The 23,154-nt window shown below is 39.2% G+C and overlaps 4 protein-coding genes across 5 annotated transcripts; all 4 read right to left on the bottom strand.

The window, feature by feature from the left end:
* Positions 1-1,188: 1,188 nt before the first annotated feature.
* On the bottom strand, positions 1,189-6,586 carry armc10 (armadillo repeat containing 10). The gene is made up of 6 exons (XM_011476264.4): positions 6,076-6,586; positions 4,936-5,081; positions 3,976-4,110; positions 3,714-3,890; positions 3,500-3,571; positions 1,189-3,368 (listed from the first exon to the last, which is right to left on the bottom strand). Exons 1-6 carry the CDS (start codon positions 6,332-6,334, stop codon positions 3,117-3,119), a joined length of 1,041 nt encoding a protein of 346 aa, XP_011474566.1. The 5' UTR covers positions 6,335-6,586; the 3' UTR covers positions 1,189-3,116.
* Positions 6,587-8,050: 1,464 nt separating this feature from the next.
* Positions 8,051-10,285, bottom strand: LOC101172240 (uncharacterized). Of its 2 annotated transcripts, XR_013656437.1 has the most exons (4): positions 10,137-10,285; positions 10,004-10,053; positions 8,252-9,930; positions 8,051-8,180 (listed from the first exon to the last, which is right to left on the bottom strand). XR_013656437.1 is itself a non-coding variant. In XM_078948872.1 (3 exons), the coding sequence occupies exons 1-3, from the start codon at positions 10,151-10,153 to the stop codon at positions 8,321-8,323; spliced, it is 1,677 nt and encodes a 558-aa protein (XP_078804998.1). In that variant the 5' UTR covers positions 10,154-10,285; the 3' UTR covers positions 8,051-8,320. The 2 variants fall into 2 exon arrangements, 1 of the variants encoding a protein (XP_078804998.1); XM_078948872.1 differs by having other exon boundaries at positions 8,051-9,930.
* A 115-nt stretch (positions 10,286-10,400) lies between these two features.
* Positions 10,401-15,156, bottom strand: LOC101171989 (leucine-rich repeat-containing protein 17). The gene is made up of 7 exons (XM_004070071.5): positions 14,914-15,156; positions 13,708-14,010; positions 13,142-13,624; positions 12,858-13,063; positions 12,394-12,549; positions 11,963-12,104; positions 10,401-11,888 (listed from the first exon to the last, which is right to left on the bottom strand). Exons 2-7 carry the CDS (start codon positions 13,830-13,832, stop codon positions 11,603-11,605), a joined length of 1,398 nt encoding a protein of 465 aa, XP_004070119.1. The 5' UTR covers positions 13,833-14,010; positions 14,914-15,156; the 3' UTR covers positions 10,401-11,602.
* A 1,634-nt stretch (positions 15,157-16,790) lies between these two features.
* Positions 16,791-22,720, bottom strand: fam185a (family with sequence similarity 185 member A). Its single transcript, XM_004069701.4, has 8 exons — positions 22,147-22,720; positions 21,969-22,078; positions 20,112-20,204; positions 19,751-19,889; positions 17,769-17,810; positions 17,594-17,689; positions 17,386-17,517; positions 16,791-17,290 (listed from the first exon to the last, which is right to left on the bottom strand). The coding sequence occupies exons 1-8, from the start codon at positions 22,571-22,573 to the stop codon at positions 17,178-17,180; spliced, it is 1,152 nt and encodes a 383-aa protein (XP_004069749.1). The 5' UTR covers positions 22,574-22,720; the 3' UTR covers positions 16,791-17,177.
* Between the last annotated feature and the right edge of the window lie 434 nt (positions 22,721-23,154).

Here is a 23,154-nt window from a genome sequence, read left to right as displayed (position 1 = left end):
TTTGGTTTCATGTTAGTTTGGATTCTGTGAATCCATTTAGACTAGGTGGAGACAGACACGTAACTATTTCCTATTAGGAACAGGCAGTAAGTATTCCAAATGTGTCAGCCAATAACCCTAAAACAGCATCTGCGGGTCAAAATATACTCAAACATAACAGATTTGATGAAAAGTGGCTGTCTGTGGTCTATATCGTATTTTTACACAGCCCTGGACATGAGATTTTAAAAAAATATTACATTTTTGTGGGCACAAATTAATATTTATGTGGGGACAAATCAGCATTTTGTGCGCTCAAATTAGTATTTTCAATTCCTATTACTAATTTGTGCCCATTTGGACCCACAAAATACAAATCCATATCCACAAAATACAATTTTAGTTCCCAGAAATTGCTGTTTTGTGCACACAAAATACTAATTTGTGGCCACAAATAAGTAATTTAACATGACATTATTTAAATATCATGTCCAGGGTTCTGTATCTTTTACCAGCCTTTCAATAAAAACCCATGAACAGCAGTCTAATGCAAATAGTGGATGTAAACCTTTCATCCAATCAGCGTGCAAGTCCCACCCATTTGCAGTGATTTGCAGGTGAAGTAATTCTGCTTTAATGATCTTCAGCTCCCCAATAACTAATCTAATGTATTTTGGAGATAATACAAAGATGATAAAACACTGTTTTTTTTGGTCAAATATTTTTACAATTACATTAAAAATATTAATGTAATCTTTTGTAGAAATGTATGTTTGTTTGAAGGTATAGGATATGGAAGGCCAATTACAATAAACAGAAAAGCTATTTTAATGTTTTTCTATAAGTTTCTTTTATATCAAATTCTGCCTTTCTGTCTTATTTTTTAAATGATAAAAATACAAACAATGTGAAATGGTGCATAAAACATTTTCAAAAACTTTGAAACATTCTAATAATAAGTGGACTAGTATGAGGGTAGAGTAGGCTTTTTTGTGTTATGTTAAACTTGCCTCATAATGATTATAATATTGTTTGGGTTGTTTCTGAAGGATCTTTCTGAATATGCGACTGAATGACACTTTCTGGACTGTCTTTGTGCATTAGTACATGTCACAATGACAATAAAGTCTGTTCTATTCTGTGGTGGGGTTTTAGACATTTCTGAGTTCCTGCATGCTGGATGTAAACTTTCAATGAAAGAAAAAAAAACAGGTTTTGTAGGATTTTATTAAAAAGTTAAAACTGACAAAACGTATTCACATATACAGAGAAAAATTCTTTGCTATCGTTTATGAATAAATATATTTAACAAAGTCACAAGAAAAAGAGCATCTTTCTGAGTAATATTGCAATACAACAACCACCTGAGAGGTATTTACAGTCATGGGATCAAATAAAAACCACCACCATGACTTCTGAGATCAGGGTGCAATGTTCATACCTGGATCTTTAAAAAAAAAACACACACACATCTGAAACAGCAGCCATATTCACTGGATAACTCAAACACAGAAGCATCTCAGACTCTACAGGCTTCAGGTAGCACATTAGTTAATGTTAGATTAGAAACAACGGCAGTATGGTGTGGTCTAACTGGTGCTAACAGGGGTAAAAAAACAAAACTCTGTCTTTCAATATTCTGTTTTTCTGATCTTTGTTTTTTCTGACAAAGTCAAAAAAATCTGCAATATTATATAAAAACTTTATTAAGATATAGAAACGCATGTGGAGATAAACATGTTTGGCAAAAACCATACAAAGGATGCCTCATTAGTAATAAATTGGGTTTGCTTTGCAGCTGTAGGATCAGCAAATATTTAAGTAAACGAGTCAAATGAGAGTATTTGGACTAGTGACTAAACCCAAATTAAAATGTTTATTAAAATCTGAAATCATTATTAAAGAATCCAGACATAAACAAAACTGGAAACATTTGATGTTTGAACTTCTGAAAGCTCATTTTCATTTAAAAAGTAAAACTATTCTTGTGTTAAAATGTACTTTCTATTGAAATAGCTGCAGATTTAGGTACGTCCATTAAAAAAATCTGCATTTCCATGCATCTGGAATACAGATTGAACTAAGAAGTGTAACTTTCAGGCACCCTCTTATGCCCTCACACTAAATACTGTCAGTCATCTTATGGACCAGCAGGATCAGTCCAGCAGCTACATCAAAAGTGGCTCACTGACTCGTGCATTAGTGCATAGCTTAAAACCAAAACACCGCTTACATATCTCATTCATCAGTGCTCCAGAAGAGGAACCACTTTATTGATAAACACTGAAAGAAAAAAAGTTCATTTTTAATTTGACCCAACTACTTTATTTGTCCCACATTCATTTTCAAGCTGTACCTCAGCTTGGTAGTTGCATAACAGTGCAGACATCCTCTTCCTCTGCAACTTCCTCCCCCTCCATCCCTGGGGGTTTCGCAGGATTCAAACAAGCAGCTGAAGAATTCAAACACCAGCGCATCCTGAATGGACCTTTTCGGGTTCTGGTTCACTGCTTTCGTATCAAAGTTGATGCACTGAGCCATAGAACTCCACTCTTCTTAACAATACTGTTCAGGCAATGACTAAACTCCAGTCTTCCTGAGTCACTGAACCCGTCGTTGGAGGGGTGGCGTGTCTGTGACTTACACGGCTACAATCATTTAGGAATAATAAAGGTTCCTTTAAATGAAGCACACTGGTGCATTAACCAGGACTGCAGTATTGCAGTCCTCCAGGTCAAGTCCCAAATCTCAGAATCCTCCAGCAAAGCTTCTTTAATCAGCAGTCAGGGAAGAAGAGTGGCTCGTCACCTTAATGACACATCATTTGGAGACATTCGGCAGTGGCGTTTCATTTCAAAATTTACCTGAAACAAATTTTTGATAAAATTCTTCGAAGATAGGGCACTTTGACGTGATCTAGTCTGGTGATGCAGCAACTCCCAAAGGTTTTTCAGTTTCCTCCTTAGAATTTACTTTTAAGGAACTGCACTGTGGATGATGCACTGAGAGAGGTTGACTATCCACAGGAAGTCACAACTTGCTCTTTTAATAGATTTGAGTCAATAGATTTATATACAGTGAGGGGTGTTTGGTTGGAGCCTTTGGCAAATATATAGGAAGTAAAACTGAATGCACGTCTATGTCATTATACGAGCTACCTGGGCCTGAATTTCTGCATCTGGGTGAGAAAGCAGCTGCATGAGTCTGCTGTGGAGCTGGGAAGACTCATCCAGCATAACCCGGAAGAGGCCGTCCTGTTTCCGCCTTAGTTCTTCTGCCACCTGTGCAGAGGGCCTCCAGGCCTTCAGGTTCCCCACGAACGTCAGCAGTCGCAGAAGCACTGCGGGGGCTGTTCTTTTGTCAAACAAAAGCATCACAGACGCAGGAGCCTGCAGCAAAACCCAAGCAGGAAAAGAGACAATTAAGATGTATTTAGTTTGTTGACAAAAGTAAAAGTCAAGCCTCACTCTATGTGGATGATATTGAGGGTAAAGATGAATTTGACAGCTTTTAGTCCTACCTGAGCTTGAACTATGTCATCAATCATATCAGGATTAGATGATAGATTCACGAGAACTTTCAACGTCTGAACCTGAAACAAAAACAAAACAAAAAAAAGTTCTAATCCAGTCCTTTCCAAATCTGATTGAGCAACACTATTTGCAAATGCTGCTACTTTAGTATATGACTCCAGAATTGCTCAATAGGTTTAATTAAATCAAACAGATACAAACCTGCAAGGATTCGTTGCTCACAACCAGCAGAGAGAGTAAAAGAGTAACGGCTCCCTTCAGCAAATGCTGATGCTTGTCTGTGACAGAGAGGTTGGTCAGCAGCCGCAGAGCACCAAGCTGAAGGTCTGAATTCACCGGCGACATTTCAATCAGTTCCAGCACCCGCGGCACGAAAATCTGACACAAAAGGACTCATTTTACAAAAACACGCCTTTTCGAAACAACTGAGAGATCAATAGAAGATACACAGACAGCAACATACCTTTATTTGTTCCTGGTTTTGGATGTTCATGCACAAATTATTTAAAGCATTCAGAGTCTGGATTTTAACCTCTGGTGCGGGATCAGTCAGAAAAGCTGCGATGATATGGATCCCATCAAACTCCCGAATCAGAATCTGAAGAGCAGAAACGTTATGAAAGCAAAGTGTCACTTAACTGAAGGTTGCATACAGATAAATGGTAACAAAGAATTTAAATCATTTTGCAACAGTTATGGTGCAATGATTATATACAAATAAATTCAACTTTGTAAGAAAATGTAAAAAAAAAAATCACAATTTGTTATGTTTTGATTTTGTAGCTTTAGCCACTTATTTCTTTTGTTCTTAAATCAACTTAAACTCTTTTGTATGAGCTTTATAAAAAGTTTCAGCACATTCTCTTTGTCAAACACTGCCAATTAAGTTTTTACCTTTTTTGGATAAACAAAATCTACTTCCTTAAAGTCCCACTCCGATCATCTTTTGATCTTTTGTAAAAGCTTTTCCAGTGGTCTTTTACATATGATTCTGCTGGGTTTTTTTTAGGACATAGTTTCTGCAGAGTGGCAGTAGTTCATTAGAAAATCGCCTCTGAGTTGTGGGCGGGACTGTTGGCACGGAGCAACCCCCCTTTCCCTCCCCATCGTGAGGTGGAGCAGGGAGCTTGTGGCCCGCACAGCGTGTTTTCTACATCACAAAAAAGCTCTTTTTCCAACGACATTTTTCAGTCTCATCCTGATTCACAACGATTTGTATAAAGAAATACTCAGAAATACAGTTTTCAGTCTAATTTTCTTTAAGTCCTCCATCATCATACATTTCCCACAAGAACATGTTAAAAACACCATTTCATCTGAGTGGGTCTCTAAACTGTTCATCTAGCAGGTGAAGTAGACTATTGACAGCTCATTTTCCATAGGTTGCAACTTTTCTATGCTCCTCAGTAAAAGCATGTTGTACCTGATTCACAGTGAAGGCAGCAGCATTTCCAAGCGTAAGAAGAATCCTACACCTGTCAGATGAATCTGTGCCAGACTGCAGACATGACAGCAGCATCTTCAAGTGTTGTGGCTCTAGATTGTTGGGGGACTGGTGGATGACATCATCTGAGGGGCACAATAGTCTTCTTTTACAATCAATGATCCCGTTTTATTTTAGATTTTATTTAGGGGTGGAACGGTTAATCTTTGATTTGACATGAACTCTTCTTTACTTATTTATTTGTACACATATTCAATTTACACTTGATTACCTTGCAAGAAATACAAGGTATCTGGAAAACTTCGCCTGCACCGTTCAGTTCTCAGTTATTTATTCCTGAGTCATACTGGTTGAAGTTTTGGCTTAAAGATGCCCTGGATTGCAGCACAAATTATGATATGAATAAAATCATTAAAATGACTCGTTACACCCTTCATTTTATTATAAACCTTAAGTTTTATAATATTAGACAAGTGTCTTCACTATTCAGTTTTTAAAACTCAACTAAAGACTCATTTTTGTAGTCAAGCATTTGGTCACATGAGATTTTACTCTATCATTTTTATTTCTATAGTGTTTTATGTTCCTTACCTTAACGTTTTTTTATACTGTTTTTGTTTTTATTTACTTGTGTGTTTTTAACAGTTTTTTTTATGCTTGGCTTTAATGTGCAGCACTTTTTTTTTCCATTCCATTTCAATTAAAGCCATTTATGAATAAAGATGATACATTATTCACGAATAATACAAAAGCACCATTAAAGCCCAAACTTAACTTATGTTTCATGACATACGAGTCACTTAATTTAATATTCTGTGGATACTGGATACCTTTGTTTTTTTAAGCAACTAAAAGTTTTTTATTTTCACTCCTCTTTAATGTACAAAACTGCTCTTTATTTGTCTGTCTGCACAGTTTTTGTCTTTTTAGATGATTTTTCACTAAAATTTCTTTTTCTGTTTTTTCCTACATGTTTGAAATGTTTCATTCCAAATGTTCATTTTTGAGTGGCAAGATTTTTTATTTTTTTAAGACACACATGACTAGAAATATTCATTTGCATCAAAGGCAGCCATGACGTCTTTTCTGTGAGAGACTTAAAGGTTGTTTAGGGTTTACCTGCAACAGCCTCCTCTGGCCTGAAACAGACCACATCCAGACCGGACACTTTGGCCAGCAGACTCCCGGGTTGCACTTTCACTTCCTCCTGATGCTGACTGCTCCTCATAGTTTCACTCGCGGCCTTCTTCTTGTTTCTCCTCAAACCTTCTCTGCTGATCAGCTTGTACAGCCCATAAGAGGCTCCAGCTCCGGCGACTATTCCGAGCAAAGCCTTCATGTTGCCGAGCCTCGCAACAACACCGCTGTCCCCCATCATGCTGCTTAATCGCGGGCTAGCTTAAGCCTTTAGCCACAGATGCTCTCCGACGTTTCGAGACGAGTCCTCTTATTTCTCAGATCAACCCAACTAACTAGTTACTCAACAATCATGGAAGGAACAACTCATATTAAACGTTTTGAAGATGGTTACATTTCGGGAACTTTACCGAGGAGTCACTGTTGTCAAAGATTTCTTGTTCTGAAGCCCCGAAAAAGGCTGACCAAAACTATTACTGCGTGATGTAAATGTTTCAACATGGATGCCTCCAAAAAGTTTCAAACTACAAAGCATGACGATGACAGTGTAATGTATGTCATTATGTTTTCTGAAAACTGTGCTCAGAAATTAAAAACATTTATCCTATAAGGGTCACATCTCCACGTAACGCTTTTGGTTGTCCAATAAATAATTTGTCCAACCAACGCACGTCGTTCATCCGTAACCTAGCAACATTTAAATCACAGTACGACTAAATTTTATCTGGTACATTTGTATTTGTGCAATCTAACTTTACCTCTTGCCATGCTTGTATAAGAAACTATGCTCAAATTACAATATTTGTACACTTCACTTGTACATTTGTACTTTGGTCAAATTGACCCAAATTGTCACCCGTAGCAAAAATTTAATGTAAGTGCATTACAAGTATGCTTAAAAGTGAGGCAGTAAACGTTTATATAAACCATCTATTGGCTATTGTAAACTTAAAATGTTCCAAATTAGTCTGAAGTTATTAGATTTGCTATACTTATACTCAAGTATAGCAATTTCAAGTGCACTACATGTTGCAGCAAACAACCCTTTTCCTTTAGACTTTTTAATAAATGTGAAGTGTCTTAGATGTTTTCTTGTACTTGGAGCTTGGAGATGCTGCTTGCAAACAGGATTCCAAACTTCAAATATCCACGAGTCGAAGTTTTCGTGTGCACATTTTTTGGGGGAAACCTATATTTACATTAAGTTTGTCATCTGAATTGTACATTTACATCGTGCCAACTTTAACCTCTTAAAGACCCAAGATAGTTTTCTGTGTTTTTTTATTTGGGCTTTCATAGCAGAGTTTTTGTTGAAATGAAAAGGAAAAGATATTGAATTAACTGTTGGGATGACATAACCCAAAATGTGATGTCCAAGTATGTTGACACCAGGCTTAAGAGGTTAAACATTGTATTTGCTTTTTGTTGTTTTTTTTTTTTTTTTAAAGGCAAGTTTACATTTTACAAAACTTTAAATTACCGCATTGCATATATAGCCTCATTTTTCTACATGGCAAAAAAAAAAAAAGAAGTTGGGGGAGCACAGTGAATTTTAGCCTCAAGTTTTCAGGTTTGTTATCCACCCCCAAGACTGGAGCATACCATCTCCAAAAGCTTTAAAGAGCTATACAATTTTTGTGGTAAAATAAACAACCTGTCATAGCTTTAAACTAATATTCTTAAATACTATTTTTTTTAAACTAGATATAGAGTATTCAAATATATTATAGCCAGGCTTCTATTATATGTGCCACAGACATTAGTGCAAAAGAAGCTTAACAAGTTAAGAAAACACCATTATAGAGTAACAGACAATTGTACCCGAATTTGAATCCAAACTACTTTTGACTCAGTAATAGGTCTATTCCTGAAAAGCTCTTTATTCCAGGGTGTTCTTTTTTTGCAGGCAACTCTTAAAACCACTGTTTTAAATTTTCAATAAAAGAAGTTTATGGAATTTGCAGTTAAAATATTTTAATTCACATGAAGAAATTCTTGTGAAAAGCATGACAAGCAAAACTAGAATAGTTCAGGTTTTTACTATGATTGAGAGGATAGCGCAGCTTGAATTGCAGCTGGAAACAGGTCTGTCAAGACAAAAGCATTTTAAAAAGTTCAAGTTGATAATCACAACCACCTAAATGACGTGGTTCCTTACCCGTTAATCTCAATTTAGCAGCTGGATCTTCTTAGTAAATTTCTTTTTTTCCTTGTAGATTTTAGGCCGTCATGCACGTCGCCTTGTGGCTAATTTAGCAACTTTGCCTTGAACCCACAGATTTGGTGTGAAGCAGATCTTTGACACAGAGGTGGTAGCTCTAGCAGAGCGGTTTTTGGAGGCAAGATATGCGTTTTCAGATTGCTGTGACAACCTTTGGGACTTCTGGGAAGGGGATCTTTGTGATTCTTTCCAAACGACACAGTTGGAATCTTTGGGTGCAGGCACCAAAAGTGAGGGCCATGGCTCCAGCTTCGCTGGGTCTTCATTCAACAAGCTTGAGAGAATTGGAAAGTCAGGTTGGCTGAGAGGCTTTAAAAGACCAGCCTTCAATGCGTCCTCATACCCTCCATTTATGAGAAGAAATCGGTCCTGAGCGGAAAAGGATTTCAGTTGATTTTCTGATTGATTAGAAGGCATTACTTTCTGCTTTAAATTGGTTTCTCTTGGTTTGGTAACACTTATATTGGACTCCTGAAGGTCAGGGACCAGGTTTTGGTTATGGAGGTCCAAGTTGATGTCATCCTTCTGAGGGGTCATAGCATCAACTTTATGAAAATTCAGGTACTTGCACTCTGTAGTAGAGGAGTGGCGAGAGTTTGGCACCTTCATCACCAAATGAGGATTATCCAGAAGCGTCGGAGGTTTATACTGAACAGTTATGTGGCCTCTTGTGCTTTGTGGGAAACGGTTGTTGGAAATCACAACAAAACCACTAGACACTCCTTGATTGAGCATGGGAGGATGGTGTATGCCCTTTGCTCTTCTGCTGCCGTTCGATTGGAAGGACTGAAGCAACGGGGTTGGTTTCTTCAAGTGTTTGACGTTGGGCTGACTTCTTGGTACATACGCGCTCAGAAATTGTGGCTTTTGAGGGGGAAGGCCAGTTTGGATTCCTCTTTGGAGGCCTTTGTCAAAGCTAGCTGATGGTGTTTTGTACCGTTTTGATAAATATTTTCTGTTCGACCTGTACTTTGACTTTAGGACATTCCCATTACCGTTGAGGGGAAGCACGGGGACTTTCTTCCGTGAAAAGTGGTTGAAACCTTGAGAAAGGCTCTTGGGAGAGTTCGGAGCAATCCTGCGACCACTTAAGAAATCTTTTCCTGGGGATGAATCCAAAGTAAGCAGAGTGCGCCCTGGTTGCTTGTAGTTTGATTGGACAAATTGTTTGTTGGAGAAACGTAAAGTCTCTCTGTTGCCTCTTGAAAGGCCGCTATTTTCTTTACCATTGGAATAAGGTCTCACAGCTGCTTCTTGTTTTAGTGGGGTCGGGGTAAATTCTTGGTTTTCTCTGGTGGACATGAGGTTTTTGGTGGAGTGAACTGGGTCAAAGGAGGGACATTCATCTTGACAACTGGCTCCACGTGATCTCCAAGCACCACCCCTCTCCTTTTGGGAAACCAAAGGCTTATCCCTCTTATGTACAGAGCCTGGATGACCTTGCTGCACCCCTTCGATGAGACTCCGAGTAGGCCTGGCATTATTTCCGTTTTTATATAGTTGTCTCAAATATTCTAAATTGTTCTCAAAGTTAGCCTCCAGAAACTTTCCAGGGTTAAACTGGTTGGAAGTTAGTGGCCCCCCAAACAGGTAGTATCCATGCACATGTCTGTAACCTGTATGAGTAAAAACAAAGTAAGCTAAACAAGTTTTTGAACACATGCAGTCAACACTGACTGAAACCCTTACCGTCTTGTGGAAGAAAACAAACACACATCAGCATAAAAAGCCATGAAACCCTGAAAAAATGAAAAGAAAAATGAAAAAACAACAACAAAAAAAAGCAAACCAACATGATAATTTAATAAATCTAGTTTTATACCGTAACTGAAGAGCCATGAGTGCAAGTTCAAGCAGAATTCACCTGAAACGCTGACAGCAGCACACTATTGATTAAAACTGCAGCTGCAGCTCTGACAATCTGTCCAATTAACTGCAGCTGCTTTCAAACTTCCTGCTGCCTTTGTGCAGCGTTGTGTCCTTAAATGCATCAACAAAACTAACGGTTACTTTTTGGTTTGTAAAATGATGTTCTACTTTTACCGTTTTTCAAGTAAATGTTGAGGAAACAGGAACTTCTCTCAGCTTTCATGTGGAGACTGGATATGCCACAAAAGAATGACACAACCCATCTTTAATAGTTACAAAAAGCAGATTATAGAGCATAATAAGTCATTTTTATTCACGTGTTAGACAGATATGGACCAGAAGGAACAAAGACATTGAATAGATTTTCGAAGACTTGCTTGTTGTGACTAATATTGGGTTTTAAATCAAATACCGTACTTTCTTGACAGTCTGTGATTCATTTTGTCCCTGTTCGACGTCTCTAAATTTCCCTTCAATCCAAACTTATAGGAACTGAAATAATATTGAAAGCAGCTCAAACTCATTTAATCTTTGTTCTGGATAAAACAAATGTGACTGCAGGCTGGCAAGATATATTCATTTTTCCTGGTAGTTTATTTAATTATCTTTAACCAGATATTAACAAACAATGACCGCAAAATGCACATTATAGATGTAAGGCGTTTAAAAAAAAAAGAGTACAAAACGTCTTATGGGAGCATGCAACAAGTGCTTTTCATTTTTCGTCTATTGCTTAACTGAATCTGACACTGATTGTTCATGTTTTCAAACAGGAACTCTCAGTGCTGCCTCACAGATTGCTCTTCTGCAGCAATCATGTGTTATGTTTCAGTTTTTCCATACTGCCAAACCTGCTTGGTTTACAGTAATGTGGCTAGGTTCATGGTTTTTAAAACTGCATCAAAGCTCCAAAAAGTTAGTGTTGACCTTGTTGCTCTATTATAAGACCACAAGTGGAAACTGTAAATGTAGGGAGTCATTTAAAGATGTCATCAACATCTAAATATCACAGACAGATGTTTTTGTCTCTCATGCTGTCTCTGCAAACCATCCCTACTATCTCGACGCCACAGCATGACTGTTTAGCCTTGTTCACATCAACCCTCCTTGAGACGTTTCAAAGGTGAGCAGAGGTGACCATGGAGCAGCCTGTTTCTGGAAACTTTTGTTGTTTGTGGGTAAATGTGTGTTTTTCAGACTGTTGCACACAACACTGCAAAGTTCATAACTTTTAGATCAGATCTCTGCAAAGAAAAGCGACGTAGCTGATGAAACTGTGTGGTTGCGGTAATTATGAAAAAATTGCAATCTCATTCACTGTGCACTACAGCAGAATGCTTAAAACCATCAATCATGAAATTTATCAGCTGTTTTTTTTTGGTAAACAGTTATTAGGTCTGTACATTTGGGTGTGTTGAATCATCTCAGTCTGAAAACTTCGTATTTCTGTGGCGCTCTCAAGTTGCTGGGCTCCAGCTCCTCCTCCTCCACCTCTCCCTGCAGCTCCATTGGTGTGCCCCAGTTCACAGAGTCCAGCATGTCCGGGTCAGTTCTGCTGGGCTGCCTGTCCTTCGGGCACTCTCTGTTGTAGGAATGCACATATTCCTCCACTCTTTCTCCAGCAAACTCAGAAGGGGAGTGACACCACAGGCCCGAGTGCTTCACTGCAGGGTGCAGACGCAGCCAGTACACCATGTAATGGATGCTGGGGGGGGGAGGGGGAGGAGCTTTTAATAACAGTTAAAAAAAAGTTTTAAGCATCAAAGGAAATGAACTCACCTGTAGTTGCACACCCAGGGGTTTCCTCCCAGTTTAAGCCGTGATAGGAAGTAGAGGTCTTCAAGGACCCCGTACTGAAGGAAATGCAAATTGTTGTCTGACAAATCAAGTTCTTGAAGGTGCAAGAGCCCAAACAAGGAACCTAGGAAAGAAAAAGCAGGAAAACACTAGGTGGGCATTACATGCAGACATTTGTGCTGCTGTTTACACCAGATACCCTGTCCAGTAATTGAACTGGAATATGGCTGTGTGGGCTGACTTCCTTTAAGCCTGATGAGAGAGTCCTCTTATCAATGCCTCTCACAATCATTGTTGGGACACAATTAAGTGCATTCGTTAATAATTATGAAAAAATATGATTTTTTTCTTCTTCTCCATTTTCTTTTTTTACACTGAAAGCAGTCAATTGGATTGAAACCCATAACACCCACCGGGATCAATGTGCTCCATGCTGTTACTGCTGAGGTTCAGGATTCTGAGGCCACTTGCACCCTGGAAGTCTTTCAGTCGGAGTCGACGGATTGAATTGTGGGATAAGTCCACCTGTACGACATCGTCAGGAATACCTGAGGGCACCTCAGTCAGACCTTAATGGAAAGAAGCTGCTGGTTAAAACTCAAAATAGTCCAAAGTCATGGTTAAAGTTGAGCTGGCTCAATGTCTGTAAATCGAAACATATGCCAAGCCAGATGTGGCCTGGCTCATGAAAGTGGATGTCTCAACATAAAACGCTCTGATAAATGGAATTTCAGTAATTCAAGTCATGCAGTAGAAATAATGAATCACCCATGCTCTGACAGTCACAGTCACAAACTGTGGCAGGAATGACGGCTTGGGGGCTCAGGGCAGGGTAATCAAACTTGTTTTGGCCAAAGAAAGCCGTTGTTGAACTTGCCTCTTTTGCTGCAGTCCATCCTCATGTGGGGGAACAGGTAAGTGTGGCAAACTGAGGCAGTGTCCGCTTTGCCCCGTAAAGGAATGGGTTCGAAAGTACTTGTGTTGTTGCCGGTTCGGTGACTGATGGCCTCCACATCTTTGCAAAGCAGCTCAGGATCGACTGTCTTCAGCTTTCTGTTTTTTAGCCAGGTGGGTTCTGCACACCTTCAAGGAGACATGTTTAGAGGCAATAATTATTCAGAGGTCTCAACAATAGCATGTTAGGCTAATGGAAGTACTTACCTGGCATTGTTTCCTAGATTACGGTTACTTGGGACTTGAAGAGTACGGATGAGACTTTCCAATGGACAGAGACATTTCCAGGGATTACCATTTAAACGGAGATCTCGAAGATTGGGCATGGAGATTAAAGCCTCGTCGCTGAGAGTTGTCAGACGGTTGTGCTGCAACAGAAGGGTTTTAAGCCGTGTCAAACCCTGAAAAGCCCCTTCCTCCACTTGGAAGATTTGATTTTGCTGTAGGTCCAAACTGATTAAACTGTCATATCCAAGAAAAGCTCCATCCTGGAGGATTTTGATCTGATTCAGAGCTAACAGGAGATGCCTGGGCTTCCTGAACCAGGAGTTTGCAGGGGGGATGAAAGTGAGTTGTCGTTCTTGACAATCCATAAAAATCATTCCGGATTCTTTCAGTTCTGAACAGCTGGGTGACACGAGCCCAGAAAGCCCTGATCTGCTGTAGCGCCGTGCACCTCGAACCCTGCCTCTTTAAACACAGAAAAACTCCAGTTTGTCATTGAAGTCACAGCAACATCTGAAACATAAATATGCGTTAAAATAAATCCCCACCTGTCTTGCGTGAGCTTGTGCCTCGCTCTTTTAAGACCTTTGCCTTTTCCTGCCCTTTTCATCTGGATTGATGGGAGCAGGAGGAAGAATAAAGAGGTGAACACGAAAAAGTGGGTGAGGCGCATCCTGAACAGTGCAGACGTCCTCTGATCAGCGACAGATGCTTTTGCCAAATCAGGAGTTTATGAACAGAAACAGAAGGCAACAGCAACAGAGATGTTGTCAACAAAGCTCAGCTGCTGTTTATCCTGAGTGAAGAAGTTGGAGGCAGCACATGTGACAGGATGCAATAGCCTTCTGCCACTGTAATAGAAGAGGAGAAAACACTGAAAATAAATTGAAATTCATTTGATTTCTAAAGCACCTTTCATTAAAAGAAGGCAGCTCAAGGTGCTGTACATAAAAACAAACAAGAATGCAAAAACATCAATCCCCACTCATGCAATGAAACACTTAAATGAGCCCCTCATAACAAAATACTCAAAAACAAACACTAGTAAAAGCATGGCCATAACTCTGGGAGCCTGAACACAAACACCCCAGCCAAGGGTGTATAAATAAAAGCTTAATATCTTCAAAAGCATCTTTTTTGCACATTAACAAATGTTCAATCAACGCCTTAACCTGGGGCTATTTTGTTAAAAATAGATGTTGAAATATATGTAATGTAATACGTACTTTGCCAAAAATGTGTAAACCTGCTCTGCAACATGAGGTTCAGATTACTGCTGAAGGCTGGGTTGTTCAACCTTTTCTAGACTCTTGAACAAAAGCAAGACCAACTTTTCAAAAAGTACTAACACTTTACCAGCTTTAAATAAGGGTTTACACTTACATGAAATATATTTGTGCCATAAACCTGAGTCAAACTCCCTTTTATCTAAGTGCAAGCTCCAGCCTGTAGTGTTTTTGTCATGAGAGTCATCAGCAACAGGGTCAGAATTCTGGAGAAGAATCCCAAGTGCTGAGTTTCAGAGCAGCTATTCAAAAGATTTCTTTTTACATTTTTTCCCTATTATTGCTTTTAAAGACTCAACCCATCTCATGTTCCTCCTAGAGTACAGCCTGTACTCAACAGTAGCAAAACAAAAACACAAACAGAACTGAAATAAATTTGCATGATTTCATTAAATAACATTTTTAAAAGAAGTGTCAGCCTTCTGCAGCTCAGCTTTCATCAGAGCCGCAGTCTGAGACCTTCTGTACCTCAAATAATTGTCCTGATTTCATCCACCAACCGTCCAGGTGCTCTCAATTCAGTTGTTTCGTCCTCTGTTCCTTTGAGCAAAATGTGTCTTCTCTCCTCCTGAGCCCACCGAGGACAAACAGATCAGCTCTCCTCTCACGTGTCAGCTCTTGTTTTCTGGCTCGGTGCTGCAGAGTGTTTTTACTCACGGCTCAGAGGCGAATGAAGCAACATCTTAGGGTTTGGAAGGGTAAAAGACAGCTGTGGCCAAAGGGGTGGGAAGGGTTTATATGGTTGCCTCCAGCCCACACATCATATGTAAACTCCTTAGCGGAGCACTGGAAAATAACACTCATCACTCTCACGATGTTCTGTTTTGATCAATCTACTTTATCATTTTATCTTTTCCACAGATTTTATAGTGGAAACAGAGTTTCCATGTCTTTTTTAGATGATTTTAAATACATTTTTAATATATTTGTTAGTTTACAGTGGACTTATGACATACATGGCCACGCTGCAAAATAAATGTGTTTTTCAATTATATGATTCTTAAAAGTCAGCAAAGCCTGATCTGAAATATCAAGCTGTGATGGAGCAAGAATTGTTTTTTGCTTCAGAGAACAAAGCCTGAAGCTCCGCTGCAATAAAGATGATTTGTTTGAAGGAGGGGAAATATTTTCTAAATTAAGACCATAGGCTTTATGTTGAAAGCTTTTTAAACTTGGTCCAAGACGACCATCTTACTCAGTTTTGTTTACGTAATACTGACGGCCATTAATTTCACCCTATGTAGGCTATCCTGAAAAAAAGTTTCTTTCATCTCACTCAAAAAAGTGTCATGAAAAGCATACTTGTTCTCTTGGACAATCTAAAGGGACAAATATGGCGGTCCAGCGTCCAGTGGCATGAAGAACAGAGTAGCTTTTTTTAAGTTCCAGCTGGGACTTCTCTGAGTTGGCATGTTTTCTCCGTCTTTGGACCAGTCTCATCTCAACACTCCGAAACTAACATATACACGTTGGGCTAATTTTATTTTCAAAGTCTGTCAGGTTTTTGGTATTTTAAACATGATCTTGTGGCATTTTTCTGATGATGGAGGACCCATTTAAAGAAAATTATGCTCAAAATTGCATTTCTGAGTATTTCTTTATTCAAGTCGTCGTGAAAAGAAATGGATAATGGGAAGTGGGGGCGGGCTTACTCCTCACCAATGGTCCTACCCTCAACAAAAGAGGTGAATTTCTTATGAACTCCTGCCATTTTGCAGAAATGATGTCCAAGAAGGACAACGACACAGATTTTTTTATTTTGGCTAAAGACAGCATAATAAAAACTAAAAGTCCACTGAGAACGCTTTTAAAATAGATCAAAAGATGATCGAAGTGGGTCTTTAGGTTATTATTTGGAGTGTTATGAATCTCCTTTGGATCTCCATGTGACTTTCCAAAGTGTAACAGTTTGCAAATGATAATTTTCAATCAAAAACATACTTTTAAGTGTTTACTTTTTAATTTTTGTGTCTAAATAAAATAGTTTATAATAAGATTAATGATCTTTTAATTAAATTGATGCCATTTTTAAACACAAAAAGCTGCAGTTCATCAGAAATTCAAATCTGATTTGTGGGCAGGACAATTGGAGCTGTGCAATCCCGCCCCCCCCCTTTTCTTCTCTTTGCTCAGAGCCCTGAGCAGGAAGCCTGTAACCCACCCAGCGTCTTTTCTATGTCACCTATACGATCCTTTTCAAATGCCTTTTTTTATTTCGCCCCCCCCCACAAAGATCGGAATAAAGAAATGCTCAAAAATGCAATTTCGGGCTTAATTATCTTTATACATGTCCTCCATCATGAGAAAAATATCACAAGAACACATGAAAAGAACAGAAAACACAATTTTCATTAGAGTGGGCCTTTAATATATGCTGTATTGTCATTGCACCAACTAAATAGAAATGTTGCACTTAGGTGATGTGAAAGTTTATACCGGTGGCTTGTGTTCTGCACAGTTCGCTGCTTTTTTATATTTTTCATCAGTTTTGACACTTTATGTACATGGTAGAGCAAAGATGCAAAAAAGCAATTTCAAATTAAAACTGAACTTTAAAGACAAGAAAAAATAGTTTGTTTCATAAGTTCACACAGCTTAGAACTTTGGAGAAGAAATGCTTCCTATTAAATACCTGTACAAAGTGACATTCAATAGATGCATGGACATGAAGTCCAATGATTGGTAGATCCTGCTCAGTCATTGGGGCTGCAGTAAAATGTCTGTTGTGTCTCTCAGCTCCCTAATTTCAGAGACTCAAACCAGCTTTGCGTCTTCAGTGTGACGGAGCCTTTGTCTGCTCGAGCCTTGATCCATTGCTCAGCTGGAGGCTCTTCGTTTATGTAACCTGATGTAAAAATACAGGAAAGGAAGTGTTTATGTTGTCTAATTTGTATCTGCTTTTTCCTTTATAAAGTGATTAAATTAATACTACTAGCTTACCGCGGAGTGTGGTGAAGTCATCGGTGGTGTTTTTTACTCCATGCACAACAGCCTCGTCTTGGACGTCCACTGATGTTCCACGAAGCTCCACCCCGACTCTTATTGTGGAGGGCACACGTACAGTCACCGCGCCTTCACCGGAGGAAAAACCAGGAAAACGTTTGAGTGTGAAGCAGAACATCAGAGTTAATGTTTGATCCAAAGTTACCTTCCTGACTGTGGAGCTCAGCAGAACAACCATCTCCCACGTAAACATCAATGCCTCCGGTGTTAGAGGAAACCTTCAGGAAACCATTTGATCCATCTGTTGAAGCAAAAGGGCTCAGTTTCTACTTTATCGTCCTTTGTAGATTCTGGGGTGAAGCAGACGATAGTCAGCTTACCGACGACTGTGTCTCCAGAGACGTTCGTCACCGTGGTCTTACCTTTCAGGAAAATAAAAGCCCTCAGTCAAAATAATAGCATCAATATTTTCAGGTAAGGATTCTGGTAGACACTAAAAGCCTTGTGTGACAGACAGTCATCATTAAGTTGCTTCAGTGTTTCCATGACGACATGGTCATCCTAATTAACAATCCATAAAAGTTCCTACAGAATGACGTTGCTATTATGCCAAAGGGATGTTTTCTGATCTTAAAGCTCATTTGTTTTCATACCTATCTCAAGGCAAAAATATTTGGGACATTTGTGATCAATTGGGACCACATTTCACTTAAATCAAGCCTGTTTGGATGTGAGCCCAGAGGTTTTTAGGGGTTTTTTTCCCCCTGCAGGCCAGCTTTACCAAGCAAACTAATGTAAAGCAGCTGTGCACAAAACTGAGCTTAAAGAAGAAAAAAAAAAATCTCCTTTTGAAGATCAGCTGAAGCAAAATTACAATTCAAATGCACTTTGTAAGTTTTCTTCTTGGTGCCTTTGAGCATGACACTGAACAACAAGGTTGCACGATCAAATCCAAATTTCTAACTGTCATGAGGCATAAATGCAAATGATAAACATCTGTATAGTTTTTAGTACAGTATGTTTGCAAAATATGTTTTTTTATCTTTTGATACCTTTAATTAAGTTGTTTTGGTTTTTAGAAACACCATGCTGCCCCCTGCAGGCCTTTTTATCCATATTTTACATCAATGATGTGGAAATCTTGTAGTTGTGCAGGAAATAATGTGTTCTTAGAGATGAGATTTTGACTCTAAAAGGCATTTATTTTAAATGTTTTCAGGATATGTTCTGGTGGTGACATAAATGGAAGCTGATTTACGTTTGTGTACAAACTCTGAAGCTTGGCTAATTTCTGCAAAATAGTGCAAATTATATTACAGAAATTATTCTTCCAGAAGCAACCTTGTGAGTTCAAAAAGGCATGTGAAGCAGAAGTAAACCTTCAGTTGAAGAATACCTTTGAGAAACTATATTATTCAAAGGTATGCTGAAACTTCATAATGTTTCTTCATTGTTGGCCTACAATTGTCACAGAACCAAGCAGCACAAGTTCTGACGAGGACCAGGGGGCGGGAAGACATTGCACTGGTTTATTAACTGTTGCATTTGCTCGCTGTGCATTTCAGGATTGATTTTAAGATTCTTTCAATGATTTATGACTGTTTTAATGGTTTTGGGGCTTTCTTATCTCAGTGATTTACTTTAAAAGGCTGTGCCATCACAGACCCTGCGGCGGGGGGACCAAAACTTACGGCGAGGCTTTGTTACGATCCTCACTTCTGGAACGGTTGCCAGAGCATCTCAGTGTAGACAATAGTAGGCTCAAGAGAACCACTATTTTAATTTCACCTTTAGATGATCTTACCTGCTTATTAATTGTTTTTATTATTTTTATTACAATGTATTTAATGTATATGATTTTTATTTTGTATTTTATGTACGTATATACCTTTTGTTGTATTTCACTTTGTTTTTTATTATGATTTTAGCAGCAGTGTTTCCCTGTGGGATTCTTTGTTCCAGGCCTCGCCGGCTTGATCAGTGGTTTTCACTGCGCTTTTTAATTATAAAATTTAATTTTGATTTGTGTTAATTCCTTTGCTGTTATAATTTCTATGAAAAAAATGCCACAAAAAAAAAGAAAAGTCTGTTATTATCGGTTAACATGGATAGGGAAAAAAGGATATGAGATTAGCATGTTTCATTTTTGTGTGTTTATTTAAATCCAGTTTGCCAAGATTGTTGACTATTCTGTTATTCTTTCTCCTTGTTTAGTCGTCGTTTTGAATTATATAATGAACACTTGGGCATTCCTGCTTCCTTTTTTTCTGCCATTTGGGTGAATCACCAATTCTACATTGCAGTATGAGGATGCATAGGAGAAAGTGATGCAGCCGTTTGTTTACCGTGTGCGTTTGTTTACCGTGTGCGTGCCCAAATTCAATCTTCCCAGATGAGGAAGACATGCAGCTGGACTCAGAATAGATGGCTTTCACCTTTAGAGACCCAGACTCTGTGCAAACATTCATCTTTGTGCCCTGGAGTTTCTTGATGTTCACCTCCTACAAAAAAACAGATTGTTGAATTTTGTTATCTAATTTGCTAGCTGTTGTTTTTCTGTAATTCCCTGACCTGACATTGGAGCTGCTAAAAGAAAATTCCAATGTACTTGTTTTAACTTGGTTTTTAACATGAATCTATTCTGTCAGAGAGCATTGATGCTGCAGGCTGCTGGCGCCCCCTAGTGACCGTTGAGAGCATCACCTCAAAGCCGCTTTACTTACACCACCGCCTTCTGTTCTGATGTCCACGTTTCCATGGATTGTGTTTGTGCCTGTAACGTTTCCTCCGTGGGACTGAACTTTCACCTCATGACCCTGAAATGGAAGAAAAAAACAAAAGACGACAAATGAAACAAGGATAAAGAAAATGGTGCATCGATGTGAGCTGCCGACCAGTTTTTATACGCTTTTAAAAGTTTTCTAATGTGAATATCACAGATGTTTAGAAATAGGCAGCACTAATTGGTGATCCAGTATTTCTAACATTTACAGAGACCTAACTTAAAGAAAAAGACACATTTAATATGATTAGCAAATCCATGGAGACAACCTTTGGAGCTATAACAGCTTCAATTCTTCTAGGCAGAATTTCCATGGGTTTGTATTTATGAGTGTTCCACTGTTCTTCTGGAAGCAACTTTGTGAGATCAGAATCTGATCTTGGATGAGAAGGCCGGACTTAAAGTCTTCATTCAATTTAATCCTAATGAATATAGATTATTTAGGAGAGGTCCCAAAAACATTGGGTGTCTGGAATTGGGCAAAATGTCAAAGTATGTCATTAATTGTGTTTCTTTTGAAACAATCCCCCTTTTTATTTCTTTCCATTATTTAGGAATTCCACTTTTTATTGATAACATTTTGACTTTTTTCCAGTTTAAATCAATTATAAAGAATCAGGGTTTTTTTGTGGCCAAGCAAAACTGGTTTAAGACATAAATGTGACTAATAAATTCTATATTTGATCGAATTGTAAACTTGGGAATCAAATTTAATTGATTCAAAAATGCTATAGGGATAGAACCTTAATGCTGAAACATTCAGAGTTTTTAAAAGGCCAAGCCCAGCTCCAGATAAAAAAAACAACACCATGATACATCCTCCACCGATATTGCATTTGGCACAATGTGGACAGATTAAGTACCATAAACTCTCTGCTTTGTTCTTGGTCTAATCTGGAGATCAAATAAAGTTTGAAAGCCTTTAGGTGTTGACCTTTGTGAACAATGCCACATCTGCTGACCTCCCTCTACATAGTCTACTAATCCATGCTTGAATTTCTTATGACTTCCACTGTGTTATATTACCACTGACAACTGACTGCTGAATAATAAACTAGACTTGTACAGAAATCATTGAGCTCCCGCTCTTTCCCAAATGTTAATGAAAGACGTCTGCATGGCTGGACCATGACTTCACGATCATCTAAGACATGACTCTGCAACCCAAGGCTCTTGAGCCACATGTGGCTCTTTCATAATGGGGACATCATGAGGGTTAATCTACAGTCAGAACTCTTGACTATTAGAAAAAACTTAAAGCACATTTTTTATCATCTGCTGCACAACAGTGTCTGTTCAGAGGTGAAGTTCCAAAAGAACAGAAATGCATTGACAAAAGGATTTTACAGTGTTTTCATGTTTATATTCAATTATAAAACGAGCCAAATGATGAATTTTCCAAAAGTCAAAATGATAGAAAATGGCATATTTGACTTGATTTTCTTCCTCTTTTATTCAGGTAAATCTGTCGCAGCAGGAGGGTCTTTTGGACACTTGGTGTATTTCATTTTGAGAGGAGCATGAATGTTCTGCTGTCAAAAGTTTTTTTTTAAAGTTCTATAAAGAAAAATATGATATGGTAATGATTCAATTTTTGCAATTAAGCTACATTTTATTTTAAAAAAATGGCTTGATGGCCACAAAAACATAAATAAAGGCAATTTGTCTGAAATTTGCGTCTCTTGCTGGGGTTTTTTTGTGTGTTAAATGTCTCAGACCCCTGATCTATCTGAATTCAGCTTTATTTTATTTTTATTTATTTTGTTTTTTGCTGAGGTTGAATACTTTCAACACTCACCCTAATAGAGTGCAACAAACAGTGGCCCTTTTCTGTTTCCACTCTGCAGATATCACACTCCATCTGTTTGATTTGCACGTTGCCCTGTCCTCGAGCTGTGATGAAGAGATCTGACAAAAAACAAAGAATTGTTGGACAGAAAATGGAAAACTGCTTTGCACAGATGCTTCGCACTCACTGCTTTTGATCGGTGCGTCCATCTCAACTATCGCTTTGGTGTTGATCTTCTCTGAGGTGATCACTAACTCTTTGCCCTCCCCGTCACAGTGGACGTGCAGGTGGTCCAAGCCCACCTCCTGCTGCTCGGAGTCCGGGCCGTGGACGGTGATAAAGGCTCGGTCAGCCCCGGGGAAGGCGTGAGTGTCGAGAGGACGGATGGAGATGCTGCAGTCAAGATGGGTCCGCACGTTGACGAACGGGCTGACGGAGATAGACCTCCGCCGCACCGGACACGGCTTCGCCTCGCTTTGGGTGGTGGGGACGGTGCCGGAGAATGACCGTGACTGCGGCTGCGTACACCGGGAAGCTGTGACAACCCCGGGGCAAAGGGACCGGAGGAGGACACCTCCGCCGGATCCTCGACTAGCAACTAATGTCCAAAACATTTTGTCTGCTAACCAGCTTTCCTTAAACTGCTGATAGAACTAACTCTGACCCAGCTTCTGATTTAACACAAACTCATGTCCTGAAACCTCCTTATTCAACATTGCAGCCACAATTCTGACCCCATCAAGCAACCGTAACTAATTCCGGTGAAGCTTTTCATAATAAAAGTGTGAATTTCCTGTTCAAATATTAATTCAAGAAGTTATTCATAATACAGAAGTGAAGAAAGTGCAGGAGTTTAAGTACTTGGGGTCAACAGTTCAGTGTGATGGGGAGTGTGGAAAGGAGGTGAAGAGGCGAGTGCAGGCAGGTTGGAGCGGTTGGAGGAAAGTGTCAGGAGTATTGTGTGACAGAAGAGTGTCAGCAAGACTCAAAGGAAAGGTGTACAAGACAGTGGTGAGACCAGCTCTGCGGGTTAGAGACGGTAGCAGTGAGACAGAGACAAGAGGCTGAGATGGAGGTAGCGGAGATGAAGATGTTGAGGTTCTCCTTAGGAGTGACCAGGTTAGACAGGATAAGGAACGAGTACATCAGAGGGACGGCTCATGTTGCCTGTGTTAGCGACAAAGTCAGAGAAGCC

The sequence above is a fragment of the Oryzias latipes genome, chromosome 6, assembly GCF_053564925.1.
Source record: "Oryzias latipes strain Hd-rR chromosome 6, Olatipes_Hd-rR_3.1".
In the NCBI taxonomy this organism is placed as follows: Eukaryota; Metazoa; Chordata; class Actinopteri; order Beloniformes; family Adrianichthyidae; genus Oryzias; species Oryzias latipes.
Note: the sequence above shows the minus strand (reverse complement) of the source record. Positions and strands in the feature narration are given on the sequence as shown.